The sequence below is a fragment of the Hetaerina americana genome, unplaced genomic scaffold (assembly GCF_022747635.1).
Source record: "Hetaerina americana unplaced genomic scaffold, ioHetAmer1.1.p SCAF_2, whole genome shotgun sequence".
Taxonomy (NCBI): domain Eukaryota; kingdom Metazoa; phylum Arthropoda; class Insecta; order Odonata; family Calopterygidae; genus Hetaerina; species Hetaerina americana.
In genome coordinates, this window is record NW_027286763.1 from 61,168,706 (window position 1) to 61,187,696 (window position 18,991).

General features: G+C 34.1%; 1 protein-coding gene across 4 annotated transcripts in view; it reads right to left on the minus strand.

The window, feature by feature from the left end:
- Window positions 1–18,991, minus strand: part of LOC139687696 (HMG box transcription factor BBX-like) — a 65,167-nt gene that overhangs the window by 23,223 nt on the left and 22,953 nt on the right. For all 4 annotated transcript variants that reach the window (XM_071584947.1, XM_071584945.1, XM_071584946.1 and 1 more), the window contains one exon: window positions 12,160–13,097. In XM_071584947.1, the coding sequence (XP_071441048.1) occupies window positions 12,160–13,097 (938 nt within the window). The remainder of the gene's footprint in view (window positions 1–12,159; window positions 13,098–18,991) is intronic.

Sequence of the window (18,991 nt, forward strand, 5' to 3'; positions counted from 1 at the left end):
ATATATCAGCTGAAAAGCATGGGTAGTAATGGACACCCCTGCTGTACCCCTCTTCCTAACACTGCCCATCTTGGTTTTCCATCCTCCACTCGCACTTAAGCAGTCCAAGACATGTACAAGTTGTGGATAAGTCGCCTAACTCTCCAATCTACTCCTACTTTCCGAAATACATTAATTAATTCTACCCAATTCACACTATTGAATACCTTCTCAAAATCTATGAAACAAACACAGCCTGATTGTATTCTATGTTCTTCTCAATAAGTAACCTCATTACTGTTATCGCATCATTTATACCTCTCCCCTTTCCAAACTCAAACTGATCATTCCCTGAGTAATCAATTGCCCTCCTTTCCATCCACCTATAGATGATTCTGAGAATCAATTTACATGTCGGTGAAATCATGCTTATTTTTCTAGTCCTCTCATATTGCTGTCTTTCCTTTTTTTAAGATGAGAACTAACACTGATGCAATGAAATCTTCCATCTAAATTCCTCCCTCATTAATACAATAAATTAGTCCATAAAAATTCTTTCTCCCTTAAACCTTTAAGTGGTTCCTCTGGAATGCTATCTACCTGAAACCATTAATTTTATTACGATTCCTTTAATTCCCTTTCTATCTTGCCATCATCATGCCTAGACCTAAGCTATCCTTATTTTCATCATATTTTTTTATGTTTGAGCTTGCTAACCTAACATCTTTATTACACTTTATCTCTATGTATATTTTTTACCTCTCTCTTGAATATTACATGGTTCAGTTGATAATTTTGTTGGCCAATCTTACATTTTTATGAGAAGTTTCCCATCTTATATACTAACAGTGCTTTCACTTTCCTGTAGAGCCCAACAATTTCACCCTTCCTTTGAAATTTTTTTGCATCCTCATGCTAAAATTTACACCAAGCTTCTTTCACTTTGTTAGTTTTCACTGTACTCATACTCTGTACTGTGCTGAGTAACCATTCCTACAGTAATCACCACCATCCTTCCAGCACACCTCGCAAAGCCCTAAAATATCTATACCTCCTCGCTTTATCTTTCCCTAAATAATTTCTAGTGCCCATGCCCTCAAAATTGTTCCAAGTTCCTATTCTAACTGGTTCATTCCTCTTTTGTGTCTTCTGTGCTGCTGCTATCAATTATTCTTTGAAAGGATTTCATGAGTTGACGACCATAGAAGACTTGTCTTTCACAATGCCAGGCATAACACATGGCCCTTAGGGCCAAGTCTTGTAGTTGCCAAGACTCATACTCAGATCTCTGTTCATCATTTTTAATGGGATGACTAATTCATGTGGTTTCCCCAGGCCTTCCTCAACAGTGTTTTAAAAGTTACACCAAACCCAATTGCCACCCTATTGGGGTTAGATGCATTTACAGCCACCTCACTGAGGAACATATTACAGAGAAGTACCTCTTTGTCTGGCTTACTACCCTTTCACCAATCTGACATTGGTTCAGCACAGATCTAGGGGTCATCAGAATGCACTAGTACTTCCACCCCACACCAAGATAGTAGCCAATGGGGAGGGATGAAGTAATGCCATTGTTTTACATTGACAGTTTTCTATAAGGAAATTAGTTTTTCCACAGCAGACCAAAATTGCAAAGTTATATTGAGGTCTTCTGTGGCAGTCAAGGAAAAATGTGAGATGAAAATGGCCAGATAACTGGGTGCTCTACCACAAAAACATGCTTCCGGACACAGCCACTTGTTTTTCATCAGTTTTGGCTAATAAAAAAACATGGTCGGTGACCCACTTTTCTATTGCTTAAATGATATATTTCCATTCCACTGCATAGTTAGTGATTCTTCATGGGAGACCTTCTCCCTAACATGAAAATCATGCAGGAATGAAAATTTATAACCACTAAATACACAAAAAATATCATAAGAAAATAAATACACATTACAGACTTCCTGGATACTTCTCTATCATAGAGGAAACGCTGAAATCAATCTTTCCACCCCCAAAGAGACTATTTCAAAGTGTACAGGGTGGTAACTGGGGAACCAGCATAGTCTACTTTTTTTCATTTCAATTCAGGAACTTTTGTGTAGCATATCATAAAATATACATTGAACATAGAATAAGGAAATAATGTTAGTCCTACCAAAAATAGCAAGCCATTGTCAGTCCTTCCAACAATCTTATTAATTCAGGTAATGCAACTCAGCCATGAAGATATAGTAGAACTAGAGCGACTATTAGCATTCAAACATAAATAAGGCATAGATAAAAATACTACTCTAAATATCATGGCAAGAAAAAATTCGACTCAATAAATGTACAAATATGTTTATTTCCCATAAGAAACTATCATATATCACTGGCTATTTCAGAAAAAATGCCTGAGTTAATGAAGAAATGAGCAAATTTGGCTATTATTCCAAATAACCAAAGTAAACATATTAACCAATAACAAATTATCACATGTATTCACACCAGTGTTATTATAACTATACATGGCTTTTTATCAATAACAAAAATTATGACAATATACAGGAAAACACTAAATTATTAATCAACAACTTAGTGCACAATATTTCAGTAAAAAGAGCTACAGTTAATGATAATTGGGGGAATATCCCTAGATCAGCTAACAAGATTACTCTTGGGAATAGCCAAGAGTAAAATTATTAGAAGGATAAACACTAAACTCTCACATATGGTGCGGGGAATGACCAAATGAAGTGTGACATAGGGAATTTTAATGACTTAATTGCTATTTAAAGTGGTTCTCAATGAGGGGGTAATAGTGGCTTTACCAAGAAGAAATAAACTATGATTTATTATATGGTACCTGACAAGATATGCATTTGGGGAAGTCTAAAAAAATTTTGCATCTAAGGAGGTACGAAAAAGCAAAGTTGAGAACCACTGCTGTGATGGAAAACAAGTTTATGATGATGGCGATTTTTAATGATTGATATCTTATTGTAACAAATTACCCATTATGGCCAGGTTTAAAAATGTCTTGTTAAACTGAAGATCAACTTTAACCTGCAGTTAATGCCAAAACTCAGTTTAATGGTTCTAGCTATGATCAAAAGGGATCACTAAATAGTTCAACAACTGACAGACAGTGCTACTATGGTTAAAATGTTCACATTCACCAATGAGCAATCTTCTTTGTTCCATACAATCACATTTATCAATAATCTCCATGTTAAGTTAATGTTTACATTAACTAATGATAGGATTTAATGAGACATTATAAAACCAGGACCGAGTGTATTATGAATTTTTTTCTCACATCATCAAAATTATTTCTTTCACCGAAGGTTATTTTGAACTCTTCCTGAAAATTCTCTCCCATGAAGTTTAAACCATTAGTGAAGGATAAGAGTATGATATTGATTTAAAAAATTATACTATAGTAAAGCATCAGGGTATAGAATAATGGAATCATTTCAATGACAGGCATTTTTTCACACGTCATTCAAATCCAAACCAATAAAACATTGTTCACCACAGAAAAGAGCTTATCCGCATAAATTCAGCAAAACACTACACAAATGGCAGGTAAAGATTAACTGCAATTATTGCAAAGCAACATAACACTCAGCATCTTAACCTCATTAGCTAACTTATAATCAACAATGAAAATGCTGTAAGCAAAAATTAACATCACTATAATTTAATAAAAATAGTTTTTCTTTCAGTATCACACATAAATGCCATTGTTCATTGTGAAAAAACTATTGGATTTAAACATTAAATGCAGTAGGTTTTTTTTTGTAAATTCAACATTTCTGCCAATAAATTTAATAGTAGATTCGAAAGGCTTTTGACTTCAAGTCAAAAAAATTTTAAGAGCGCATTCAACAGTCTCAACTCACCATTAAAATTTTTAAGTTTTTTCACAAAGCTTGTCACATTTTTAACAGACACATTCTAAAACATCCAACTTTACATATTCCATTGAAATAACCATCATTTCAAATAGAACAATTATGATTGTCCAATACGATTCCATGAAATAATATTTTAGGAAATGGTACCGATTTTGCTTTACTAAAGATCTCATAATTATCAACAATGCAATGCAATCAATATTTACATATGATCAACTAAAAGGGGGCAACCATTAAAAAAAATTAATCCCTCATCTCTTCTGGTTTCTGATCAGTTGGAAGACATATACTGACAAGTTGAAACCAATTACAGAATAATACAGCATAAAAGGTACAAGCGCAAAACTAATAATCGGAATGCAGAGATTCTCATTATTGTCTTTCAAATGCAATCTGAATATTAAAATAGCACTAAAAACATACAAGGAGGAGAAGCAGTGTCAGTCAGTATGTGCTTTAGGAAGAATTAGCGCACTAAGGTTTATTGGTATAAAAGCTACATTAGCAGACAAGAAAGACAAAAATATGAAATTATTTAGAAGTGAGAAAGGGATGAAAAGGAGTCTGAAAATTGAGGAGCAATAAATGAAGAAAACTTTAGAAAGACAACAAATAATAATACTAGAGAAGACAACACTTCAAAAGTGGAAGAATTTTACATTAGAAGCAGTATCAACAGCAATAAGGAAATGGTAAGCAGAATATTTAGAGAAATAAAGCTTCCCACTAAAAAAACAATTGATATTGTTTATAACATACACCTGAAAACAGGGTTTCTTGGCATATCTATCAATGGTTTCTAACCCCTTTTACTTGAAGTTTATTCTCATCAGGTTGTGTGCCATGGACAAGAGTCAAGAAGTAAAAAAGGAATGGGTTGGAAATACTGGGTAACTGGATCATTCTTCTATAAAAGATCAGAAGAATGATGAAATTCAAGGGGTTATCAATAAATTAATTCTTTAGGGAGAGTCGGATATGACAAACCTAGCAACAATTAAGCCTGCATTGAAATATGCAACTGATTCTGGCGGGTAAGAATTAGGATAATGGCAAAGGAAATATTCTTGGATCAAAAATCACAAAAATATTCTGAAAATTGGATTACTGCATTAATTTTACATCATTCTCATGGAAACTAGGTGCCAATGAAACTATCTTTGAAAATGCCACTGTAATGATAATATCAATTGAAAGTGATAATTATTATGGAATAGAAATATAGACTGTGCAAAGGTAAATGTAATTTTAAATATTTTGTTGTGTAAGACTGCAGAAACAGTACAATATGAAGTATGGAAAGGGCAACAGAACATTTTTTGCCAAGAGAGGTTCACATCCTACAGTAACTTATAACTTAACTAATGATTGTAAGAGGTATAGAATCAGTTAGTGAATTTAGCTTCACAACTTTATTAATTAACCACAGATGGAAGGATTAATTGGTTGGGTTATCAACTGACTGGGGGTTCCAAAAGTGCAAAATTACACGGGATATCAATTTTAGGTCATTATTACTGAGAAATAACAGAGATATCTAGATAAAATTTATTCTGCATATAAATTGATCCTGGATACAATTTTATAACTCACAGTTATCAATGATAATTTATTCTGTTAGAGGAAGCTTTAGATTGAAGTAACTCATAGTTCAGAGAAGATAGAGGCTCATATACCCTTAATTTAAACGGTTACAGTGCTCGGCAAGTCTACGAATAAATCAGCGCTGTTTATGGGTATGATAGCTCATCATATGACTCAGCTGTGGGGAGGAAAAGGAATTTTCAAACTGGCCACATGCCCCTCAAGGACAATCCAGGAAGTGGATAACTATCACTCACAGAAGATGCTGCCAAGGCGAAAAAAGTTGAGGACTTTAACATATTAGACCAAAGAGCAATGATCCAAATGATTATGAATGAGACTGATCTTAGTTACATCAGTGTGTAAAAAAAAAGGGAAATAAATTGACCCTTTTTCGGAAGAAAACACTGTAACACTGTACAGCCTGTAACTGAGATCACAGCTCAATTGGCAATCAAAATGATGTGACTAGAAAATTTTGCCACATCCACCCTATTTTCCCAATATTACCACAAGTTACTTTTTCTTATTCCCAGAACTAAAAATCAAAATTGCAGGATAGGAGATTTGACAGCACAAGTGATGTCATTCAAGAGGTGGAACAATGAGTTCTGCAATCAAACCCTATGGAAGGTCAAGAAATGCTTGGAGAAATGTATAACTCTGAACAGTGACTATGTAGAGAAATCTGAAGAATAACAAATGAATTTTTATCTAGATTATTTTTTAGTAATAATTAAAATTTTATGACTAACCCTCGTATAAAAACACAACCCATACTGTAATCCACCAGTAGTGGTAGTTTTCAGGGGAGGCGACTGACAGCTAACGTCATTTGCACCCTCGGGGATGGATAGGAAAGAATGAAGGGTGAAGGAAAACCTGGCATCGGCATTAACCTACTCTTAATGAAAGGCATCAAGGGGTTCACAGCTTTAAGTCCCATCCAACGTATGACAAACTATCTCAAAGTGCCCTCCACAAAGCACGGCAAATAGGGATCCGGACACCGATGAAAAATATGTCACTGCCAGGATTTGAACCCGGGCCCTATGGGTTGGAAGCCAATAAGTTAGCCCCTACACCATCCTGATCCCCATAATCTACCAGCCATGACCTCTTGTCTGCCCCGATTTAATAATAATAATAATTATCATTGTTTTGATTTACAGATCATTGCATAATTTGTGCAACATTTGCCATGGTTGGCGATAACATTACATAATCTATTACAACAATACGACAGAGAACAAAAACATATCTAAAGTATGCATGAGTCAATCACATAATTAATTTGTCCACAGTCAACAAAGTTGATGACAATAAATTCAAGTATATAGACTGTTCCTATACTGCAGTAAAAAATAATTATCACAGGACTCTCATGTAATAGCCGAAATCATTTGCTTCAGCCAAAAAAATGATTGTGCACATTTGGTATCATAAAATAATTAAGGAATACATAAAATAATGTTACCCAGAGAGAAAAATCCTCCTTATTAAGAATGCTAGAGAACAATTACGGAAGTTCTATACATTGTTTATTGACTCAATTGAGTAAATGTAGCACCTGATTGACAAATCACAACATTTGACAAATTAAAACATTTTTGCAGAGAGATGAAAAATGTATTTCTTAGAGTTAATCAAAAAATGAAAAATAGTAGTAGCAGAAAAATATGATGGGGAAATAGGAGTGTTAGGAGGTACACTGTCACAAGGATTGAGTGTTTTTGAACACTAATAGCTTTTCAATCCTTTAAATTGTGTGGAAATACTTGGCACTCCAAAGATTTACATTCAAGCCTTAAAAAACCAAATCACATATTATAATTTGAAAAACAAAGTAATGCTGTGATTTCTTCAAGTTATTCAAATATTTGTACAAACTAATAACCCTGCATTCTATAAGTTTTTCCTCAGACTTTTATTCTTATTCTGCCTTGCTTTGAACATCATACCTGGTATTTCTCCTTCCATAAAAATAGTATTTTCAAATGTTTTTTGAAAGTGCATAACCACAGTCTCAGTACTATCCTAAACTACATAAAATTGCATATTTACTACATCTTTACTACATCTCTCACATTAATGGAACTTCATATCTGATGTCATGCTTCACAGAATGGCTTCAGAAAGAACCAAGCATTTACCTATTTCTATAAAAATTTTAGCATTTGACAAGTATGTTCTAAAAGTGTTAACCATCTTCCCTTAACAGTATACATAATGCAATGCTTAACCATGGAAAGTCAGTCTGACATGCATTCAACATGACCACCATATGCCCATGGAGAAAACGATGCCTCAGCAAATACATTCACTGTATCTCTCACAATAAACTCAGTCTACAGACACTCAATCTTTAGTAGTATGAGTGCTGTAAAAGCGTAGAAAATGGTTAATTTTAATACAAATATTGACAATCTAAAAATGATAGCAGAAACTAAGCATTGTATAAAAAGGTAAAATGACAGTAACCTCATGGGATCTTAAGAAAAAGATTGACACATATATTATTACATTTAAAATTGAAGTCATGTATTATGGAAATGGGGCAGCTGAAAGGAATTTCGGTCCATCTCTGAATAAGAAGATGAGAACAGAGGAAGCAAAAAGTGAATGCAGATTTTAGTAAAAAAACTTGATATTTATGAGCTCCTAACTGGCCAAAGCTTTAGGAACATGTTAAAAACTGGGTAATAAGTCATAGAATGAACAGGATTACTGTAAAAATAAAAATAATAATAATTGAAGCATGAAAATAAGCATTACATAAGCCTAAAGCTGATTTTTCAGGGACAACATCCCTGTGTAAGAGATTCGTGAAGATAAAGTTTCTGAATATGCAACAGGTCAACAGTAGCACAAAAATTGCCACTTGAATATGAAAGAAAAGGTTATAAGGCACAAGTACATGATGTCACACCAATCAAAAGAATGATATGGCTGTCCATTTCTAGCATTTGTGATTGGTTGACAAGACCTGGCAGAAAATTAAAAGTGGAACAACCATGATGTCTTTTTAAAAATAAGAAATAAGTAAGGTTCTTGATGGAAGTGAAGATGAAATTGTACATGGGAAAGTTACAACCACAGTGAAAATAATTATGGAAATGATTTAGCGGCAGTAATGACAAATTTCTTGGATTCTATGATGAATAAATTTTAGATATGTGAAACAGCTAATTTTTCAATGTAACAATCCCATATTCTTCATACTAAGTGTCAAAATACTTTGATCCTTTTCTATCCGATCTTAGTATTTTTCGTAAATTCTAGCCTTAAAAATCACAGTGTCTCATGGGCTGGGAAAAATGGTACCTTATGTACCACATTCCCCTGACCCAATTCAATATTCCTAGATGTAACAAACTTCCCTGTTGTGACTTTCAAAAAGGAATTCAAACTAATATTTAAATGTTCCACACTATCTTGTATTTATGTAGGCACTTAACCAGCAACTTTACAAGTCTCTTATCAATCAACTCTTTGAAAAACTCCTTTCATTCAATTCAAGTGATACAACATTCTTCATGGTACAGCATTTGCAACACTAAGGATATAAAAAATGGCAGTAGACAGAATTTCCATTTCCAAGGTAACAAGCTTAAGGATGAAAATTATCTGCTCTGCTCTCTCTAATGTTCAGATTTTAAAGTAAATAAGAGAGGTGATTGAAGAAGTTACTGCCCTCACAGATTTATGCATTAAAATGCATGCATCATCCATGTTATTTTGGCCATTTCAACAATTCTTTCATTGATTAGTTCCTACGAAAAAATCCATAAAAGGTAGTAAACGGGAAAGCAAACATGGGGAGGCAATGAAAGTGAGCAGAAAGAGCACAGAGGCAACAGTCAGGCAGTCCACTATTAATCAGGACAAGCAAATATGTTAATCTCACAGATTTTATTGTTTTATGAAATTGCCTGGAAATTTCACATCACACACAGATATAATTGCATCCCGTCAACTGCTTTTTCAGTATTAGTTAAAATTACTATTTCTAGGTTTACCATATTTTTTATTAGGGTAATTCGGCAAATTTAATCCATAATTTAGTTCTTTTAATGAAATATATGATGTATTTGAACCTTGACTAACAAAATTTTAACAGTGGATTTGGATGGATATCTAAATGCCAAAGAAATTCCTTAAAAACCTGATTTATAAGTTTCCTTTAAATAGATGTACTATTATGCACATGTGCAATTGTGTCTCATTGGCAAGGAGCATAAGAAGTAAATAGTGCCTTAGAAAATGTATTCATGTATTCTATCAGGGCCACACATCATTTAAGTGAACCGATGTATACTTGAGAATGTTCTCACACACACCCACGTACACCATCAAGAAAATGAAGAATAATTGATATTGATGAAGAGTGAAATAGAAAAAATCTCTAAGGCTTCCTCCCAGCAAGTTTTTAAACAAAAGATAAATAAAAAATACCTTGATGGCCTATTTAGGGATATTGCTACTGATGTCACATTTTGATATGACAAATCAAATCTTCAGAATATTATTTTTTGGTTTTATTGATTTACAACTATCATGATTATTTTGATTTGAAACAAGCTACAAGGTCTGTCCCAAAAGTAGTAGGACTTATTTTATCCTGCATAGACAGACAGACGGGTGGCAGTTTCTCTGGCTGTGTTTGAGGGGAGTCTCAGGAAAGGCTGGAGGCTAGTGGCAGTTGGCTCCCTGTCTCTGCAGGGTGTAATTAATTCATTTGTGAAACCTTTATAATATGACCTCATTACGCCCCGTCATGAACCAGTTCTTGGAACAATACTGTGCCATTAAAATTTACGTGAAACTGGGCAACACCGGGAAAGAGACTCATGACAAACTCAAGGCAGCTTATGGTGATAATGCCATGGGTAGATGGGGTGTTGGAGTGGCACAAGTTGTTTTGGGAGAATAGAGAAGATGTTAAAGAAGGCAAACATTCAGGATGCCCTTCATACTCAAAAAGTGACAAAAATTTTGTAAGAGTGAAGGTTTTGTAGGCCAAGGATCACAGATTAAGTGTTCACATGGTTTCTGTTGAACATAGTATCCCTAAAAGGGAGGTGCAACGACTTGTGACCGACAAAATGGGCATGAGAAAGGTGTGTGCTAAGTTGGTGCTGCTAGTGCTCTCGGACCAACAAAAGGAAACTTGCACACGGATCTGCGAAGAACTTCTCGATCATGTGAGTGAGGATCCAAATTTTTTAGACAATGCCCCACCAGACTTCTTCTTCTTCCCCCACCTCAAATCCTGTGAGTGGATGCGCAAGGGTGCTAATTCAAAGACTTTTGACTGAATGTATCAATTCTGGCAATACATTTATTTTAATAGACTCAGTCCTACAACATTGGGAACAGACCTTGTAAATCATAAAAAATACATTCATCAAGAGAAACCAAAAAACAACAAAAATTGTTGTCTTCATGTTTCTTTGAAAACTTGGCCTGGAATGCAGACATTCCAACCAAATAGGCTTTGTGATAAACATTTTTACAGCACCTTCAAAACAGCTATTATTAAAGGAAAAATACACTAAATCAAAGTTTTAGAAGTTGATGGAACCATCTGCTCTTTATAGACAGGTCTAACAATAAGAATCTGTATAACTACAAATAAAAAAAAATCAAGACAAGTACTCTTGTTTTAAAAATATAACCTTTTAGTGCTATGCAAATAATATACGTAGAAATTCATTTAAATGATTACTCGCAAAAGATGAGTGGGTACTTGCTATAAACAAGAATAGTAATTACATTATAATTATAACAGAATGTTAATGTTTTTAAGTTATTATTATAAAAAATATATATCCATAATGCTAGTGGATTTTAACTTTTAAGCATATGTTAATAATGTATAAATCTTTTCTGAAATATAAAAAAAATTCCTCTATGTTAATGCAATGTGTAATATAGATGTTATTGAATATTTGTAACCTTGAACAAGTGTACAAAACACTGGATACCATTATGCTACACATGCCAGTATGTATATTTATATAATATGAAATAGACATTTCCATCAAAATAATTCATGGGCACTGTAAAAATAACTTTTCATTAAATGCTTGCTAAGGAAAAGTACAACATTTAGCTGTAGTACGTAGTAAATTTTAATACTTTGGTAACATGTACCAATAATAATATGAAGCATTATATAAATAGCTTGGTCCAACAAATCTGTAATAGGTCAACTATCATTATTTTTCATCATCGTAGTCAGAATTTATAGCATGTGCCTGGATATAAGGCAAGATTAAAACTCACTTCTCAGGTATGTTCCAGGTTGTGGGTAGGGAATGCTAGTTTTATATCAGACTATAATGGCCTTGAAAACCCCTGTATAGCTCTTAGGTAACATTGATTCATTAAGTGTGGCTACCTTAACTGAGATGACATTTATACGTTCAAACCAAATAAAAACAAATTATAATATTTAATAAATACCAATTATAAATACAGATACTGACTGAATGGGGAAATTAATGTGCAGGTCACAACAGAATTATAGATATGGTTGACCGAATTGTTTCTGAAATAAAATTATGGGAGTGATTGATCCGTGTTATTTTTCTTCCCCAACTCCCAAGCTACTTGGAGGATGTCGAGGGGATTTACATGACCTCATTCCCAGAACCGAATTTTTAAAAATGTAAACACTTAAAAGCACAACTTAAACATTTCTCACCAATCACTGGCTGAATATGGCCTGCGAGTCCTCTTGCCACGAGCAATTCGCCCCTCATTCATGAACTCCTGATACCTCTTCCCCTTGCATGCCCTGAGTGATTTCCTCCTGGTCTCACCCTGAGGAGTGCTCCAAGAGGAAGAAGAGGGTAGGTTGTGCTGAAGCCCCCTCCCACCAATTGCTTGCTCCCTTGACGACTTGCGGAGGGCAACCTGGGCAGTTGGGCCCAAACCACAGTTACTAGCACTAGTAGTGTCATCTACACTGCAACCCGCATTAGACCTCTCCTCTGCAGCGCCTTCTTCTTCGTCGGCGCTCCTCATTACCCTGCTTACGGACACACTCTCCCCAAAGGATGAATTCAAATCATCTCGACTGGAGATAGCACTGTCAGCTTCACTCATTTTATCACAGTTATAGGAGTCACAAGGGGCACTCTCCATAGGTGGTGGATCAATTTGTGATGCCGAATGCAATTGCCTATACTCACTTACTTGGCCTGACAGAGCATTCAAATTCATCTCCTCAGCCTGCTGCTCATCTACATTATCACCGATATAAGGGTCATCTCCACTATCTTCATACTCAGGAACAAGATTCCATGAGTCTGAAGAGGCCCCTTTCAGCCTTGGACCAGAATAAAGTCTATCAACTATACAATCAATGACATGCTGCTGGGATGTTTTTATGGTGGTTTCCAAACCCTTTCCAGCTGTTTGAGGTACATCACTTGAGGCAACAGTTTCATCCATATCTGCCTGTTTCTCCTTGGATTGACTGAGTTTGCTAGCATGACTGCGAAGTTTGGTGAAAGGAGATGCAAATGCTGTACAGGGCATTTTATCATTTTCCTCTTGCTGTGCTTCCTCACTACCTGGTGATGTTATGATGTTATCTTTGGATGGTGATGCCACTGGCACACTGACTTGTTGCTGTACCTGAAAGAAGACACAAAACTGAAAAGGTAATTTCAAATCCATGATTTCTGATGAAAACAAACAATGAGGGAATTAATGCCATGGTTAGGAATTTCAGGCAAATTATTTGCAAACAATCCTAAAGGAGATTTTGAGATTTATGGAGAAAAACAAGACTGTGTATTGCTAATTAAAATATAAAGCTAATTTCACTTCAATTTCTATGAATTTGTACCATTTTGCTGTCAAATCAATCATAAAATGAGGAACCGTCATCTTTCTCTACAAATAGTATGATGCTAATTATATTCACACACATTTAAAATTTATACATTCCAGGCTTTTCTGAATTTGCTTGCAGTAGTAATTAATTAGTACACTAAATATATTTTTCAAGTGCATATTTCATTAAGATTTATGCACAGAAACGAAGACACCACCCATAAATGGCATCATACACTCTAAGTGGAGGGAGGGTAGAGGTGGATACAATATGAAGAGGAAGGAAGATTGGTATACCAAAGGCATTTTGAAAAGTATGACATAAACGACAACAATTCACCAAGACGCTGCCCTATTCCCTTAGAACTAGAACAATAGAGTTGGATATTTTAAAATCTAGGAACCAATAAACAGAGCTTTCTTTCATAGTTGACTACTAATCATGAGGCTTCTCCTTGACTTGTTTTATTTTCAGCATAGTTTATGTAATTATTAAAATATAAAAATGTTATACACCATACGCAAAGGAATGTTGATTTTACATTACTGCTTGGAACCTTCAAAATTAATGTTATATAAAATCATGATCCCTTTTCAGCAATTATAAATAGTTTTCATACATATGCCACAGCTAAATGAATATTCTTAATTTGAGAAAAATTTCTTTGATGAACTAAAAAAAATTAATTCATATGCTGAGACATACAGAGAGATTAATTCATATACAGAAAGGGAGGAAGACACTGGAGGAGGAAGAAACTGGGAGGAAAATTGAAGAGATGTACAATGAAATAGCTGAGAAATGGGAAGGAAGAGTAAAGTGGAATGAAATGAAACGGAATAGTAGCAGTGGCAAATAAAGCCCTTGGTAGGAAGTAACTTGAAGCTCAGAAATCTTGGATGACAGAGTAAATTTTAAACCTAATTGAGAAGAAAAATAAGCCATAAGCAAAGAAGGATATGGAAGAATACAGGCAAGTAAAGAATAAGATAACAGACAAATGTGGTGAAAAAAAGGAGAGGTTGACAAAACTATGGGTTAAGGAAATAGAAGAGCATGTCCATGCAGGGAAACAAGATCTAGCCTATCAGAAAATCAAAGTTCTACATTATCAACTGAGAATAAGGTCAACAGTGATTAATAACAAAGAGGGAAGGTTGTCAGTAGATAATGAAGAAGTGTGTGAATGATGGAAAGAAGACATGGAGGAGCTATACCATCGCGGAGATATACAGGAATATAGCGAATAAAATTAGAGAGATTCAAAGGAGAACAGATAGATTTAAGATGTCATTTTTTTCACAAATGATAGGGGATCATAATAACATTGTCCGACTGTGGTAGGGTCATGTTCGGGTAAAACATATTCTTGTGTGCATTCACTTCCCGCCACACACCTTAGGGGTGGCTAGCAGGATACATAAATACAAAAAATTTTTTTTATGAAAATGGGGAGATACCTGAAGGCTTTGTTAAAAGCAAAACTATTATAATACCAAAAGCAGGGAAATCAATTGAAAGCATGACCTACAGAACAATTGCTATTCTGTCACATGCTTCCAATATTCTTTTAAATACAATATGGAAAAGAAACAAAAAGAAAGTGGATGAAAATATTGGAATATATCAATTTGACTTCTGGGAAGGTAAAGGAACAAGAGATGCTATACTGGCACTGGACTTGATCCTAGAGAGAAGGCTAGAAATTAACAGGGAGGTTTTTCTTACCTTCATTGATTTGGAAAAAGCCTTCCATACTGTACATTGGAAACAAATGTTTGAAACTGCAAGGAGAAAAAGAATAGACTACTACGACAGGAAGCGTACATTTCAGCTCTACCAGAACCAAAGCACTTATAGGGAAGTAAAGGGATGTGAGAAAGAAGCAAAGATTGGAAAATGAGTAAGACAAGGATGCCCACTTTCGCTAAATCTTTTAACTTAAATATTGAAGAGGCTAAAGGGACAATGAAGGAGAAAACAAATGGTTAGAATGATAAATTGAACAAAGATACACTCCATTAGGTTTGCAGATGATATTGTCACCCTGGCAGAATCAGCCAAAGATATGAATAGAATGCTCAAAACCCTGTTCACAGCTTTGAAAAAATGGAAACTGAAAATAAATGTGTAGATAACCAAAGCTATGAAGTTTATAGAAACAAATAGAGTTCTGCTATCTTGGGAGTGTAATTACAAGAGACAACAGATGCACTTCTGCGATGAAAAGAAGGATAGCCTTGGCAAAGAAGCCATATGAAAATAAAAAGAATCTTTTAGGAAACAAACAAATGAAATTGGAAAATCCTTAGCAAAAAATGTTTCTTTGGAGTATATTGTTATATGGATGCAAAACTTGTTCATAGGGAAAGAGGGAAAAGGCTCGGCTGAAAGCAATGGAAATGTGGATTTGGAGAAGAATAACAGGAACAAGATGGACGAACAAGAAAAGCAACACACAAGTATTGAGAGAAATTAAAGATGAGAGAATTTAATAAAAGAGATGGAGAAAAGGAAAATCAAATTTCTTGGACATTTTTTCAGACATAACAACTTCATAGAAAATATAATGGAGGGTAAAATAACAGAAAAAAAAGGAAGAGGAAGGCCAAGAAAGAAATTTATAGATGATATAGAAAGTACTATGAGAGTAACAACATACAATGAACTGAAAAGAATGGCAATCGAGAGAGACCAATGGCTGCAATGACAAGGCTCAGCCTTGACAAGATCATGACAAAAAGATAAAATTTCTGGTTTTTTCTTATCCTGCCTCTCTTGTTTTATTCTCATCACTCGTTTAATCCTCTGGATCAAAATGTTTGAATTAATTATATTAATTATTATGATGATAGTTTCAGACCCACAAGTAAAATAAAACAAGAATCAAATAATATATTATTTAAGTGACCCTACTAAAAAAGCAAAACTACAATTAATATTACCAGGCTTAGTTCACAGCATTTTTATTGCAAACAGATGAGTGAAAAAAGGAAGGTACAGTGCATGAAACAAAGTAAGAGCAGTTAATGCAACAGAAAATGCTTCAAAACTTGTAAGGAAAATCTTGAGGATAAACGAAGTGATAAGAATGCTTTGAAAACTGAGTTTTAGAATGTTTCAAGAATTTGAACCATTACTATGGATGAAGAAAAAATAAAGTCAATTTCATCTGCCATAGCTATTTATTCATAAAAAACTTAAATATTAACATGTTATAGCAAAAATGGAAGAACTTCTTACTATATGTATTGATTCAAAGCAGTGAAATGATATGCCTCTGGCACAGGTGGGCATTTGTGCCAAAGCTTTACTACAGAAGATATTTATCACAGTATGATGTTATTCACATAGATAGTGCCTTTAAAGATAACAATGAAGGTAACTTTACAAGAATACTTTTCTAAAGCTTTCAAATGGAACATCCATAGCCATTACTTTGATTGATGAGTTTTATTGACACATGGAATGCCTATTTTCTCTGATAAAATGCTCTTGTTTCACAGAAATTTGCATAGTGTTAAGACTTTTTGGAATATATTCCACAGTGGTATGGTTCAGTCAACTTGGATACTTAAGTCTAATTTTGAATGCACTATGGATCAATTTTAAATGCTAAATTTACTCGCCAATGGAGGAAGCAAAAACTAGAAATTTTAACTTTTGTGAAATGATTTCATGTTGATGAAATAGGACTGAAGTTTGGATTTTTTTTTAAATTCAGAGTGTGAACACTCATATCTAGTGATGATAGAGAGAGGAAAGATTAGACGGATGGATTAAATGGAAAGCATACATTTTACCCTTAACTTTTTAAAGTACACCTGCAAAAATTTTGGTGTTTTCAAACATTCAGTAAAAGGAGAAATTAACAAAAAATGACCTAAGTCTTGAGCACCATGAAGATGGATTACTCTAACCATATTTATGAGAAAAAACTGTTCAACCACAGGAGAAAATTAGACAGATTTGAATAAATGCATTTTGCTAAAGCAAACCCTGAGATTTTAAGCAGCATGCTATCAATTTAATAAAACTGGACCCTTGAATTTGATCATAAACACATGGGGTATGATAGAAAATATTTGAAATTCATTTTGCTGACTGTAGAAGCCCAATTGTCACAATTTTTTGTTGCTATATTGGTACACTTGTCCCTGATTTATCTTGGAATCAATTGCTATATTTGATGTTTACTTTGTAGTTGAATATCAATGTTACACATGATTTAGTATGCTTTGTGATTTTTTACTCATGAAAAAAATTGAAACAAAGAATGTCCATTAAATCTTGCTTTAAGAATGGAATAAAGTGAAGTACTTTATTACAAATGTTGCTTTTGGTGAGTCATTTTTAAATAAAACAAAAGTATTTATGAGTGGTACAAATACTTCCACGAGGGCAATGAAGAAACTTGACAAGCTCTTGGATACTCTAGCACATCAAGAACTGAAAAATGTATATAAAATGAGAAAATCACTATAAGAGAGATTTCTGATGGTGTTAACATTTCATTAGACAAATGTCAAGCAATTTTTTCAAATGATTTGTGAATGTGGTGAGAGGATAATGAAGAGTTTAATGTATCTAATACAGATAGAATTGTGGCTGAATATTGGAAATACTGTTCAACGAGGGTTACACTTTATTCCCTCATTCATTACAAGATATATAAGCACAGAGTAACTAACAGCCTGTCATTCCAAGTTAAATTGCATCAGCCACAAATACTTCGGGGAAAAAAAAAGTTATCATGCATTTTTATAAAAATTCTTGTTTCACCGATTGAATCAAAGCAGCCAAATAATGTCTCATACACAGGCAGTCATTTGTGCAAAAGCAAGGTTGGCACTTACTTCTAATTTCAACACTCCCCGACATTTACAGGTTTTCCAGAGAAAAGATCATGCTTTCCATAGCCTGCCCCAAAATCTATATTAAAAGCACAATGAATGAACTGATTCATACTATTAGTCTTAAAAGCCTATTTCTACATACAGCATATCTTTATAGCATATTGTTTGAAAAGCAAAGGCTAAACTTGACCAAAGAATTTTAAATTATTTTGGTAAAAAATATTTTATAAATATCATTTTAAAGGAAAAAGTAATTAACTATATTTAGTAACTAACTTTGTAATCCTCAACTTACACCCTGACCACCCTTACCCTGATTGACAGTGTGGTTACAAGAAGATGTGCATGATAATCTGGGAATGGTACAAAAGCAGCAATTAATTATCTAACTTATTTATTCATTTTGTAATAATTAGTGAGATTTATCAGAGAATCTGATAGCAAATAACCAATATAGCTTTCCTTCATGAATAACTGATTGAAGCACTTTTCCACTTGATACTTTCTATATCAAGTGGAAAAAGTGCTAGGATCAGTTATTCATTATGTTCAACTTCCAACACAACATGCCTGAAGTTACTCAATAGCTTTCCTTAATAAAACACGACACTTTTGGTGCCATATTTGGTCAAAGAGGATAAAAGTGAAGGAGGTAAATAAAATTTACCGTAATTTTCATCAAATTCCCTGACTTTTCCAAGTTTTCCATGCCCCCAAAAATATTCCCAGTCTTTTCCAGGTTTTCCAAGTTTCTGGGTGGGTGCTTCATGTACCACCCAGCAACACTTTACATGATATTACCTTACCTACCTTAGAATGAGATTATTTATGAATAA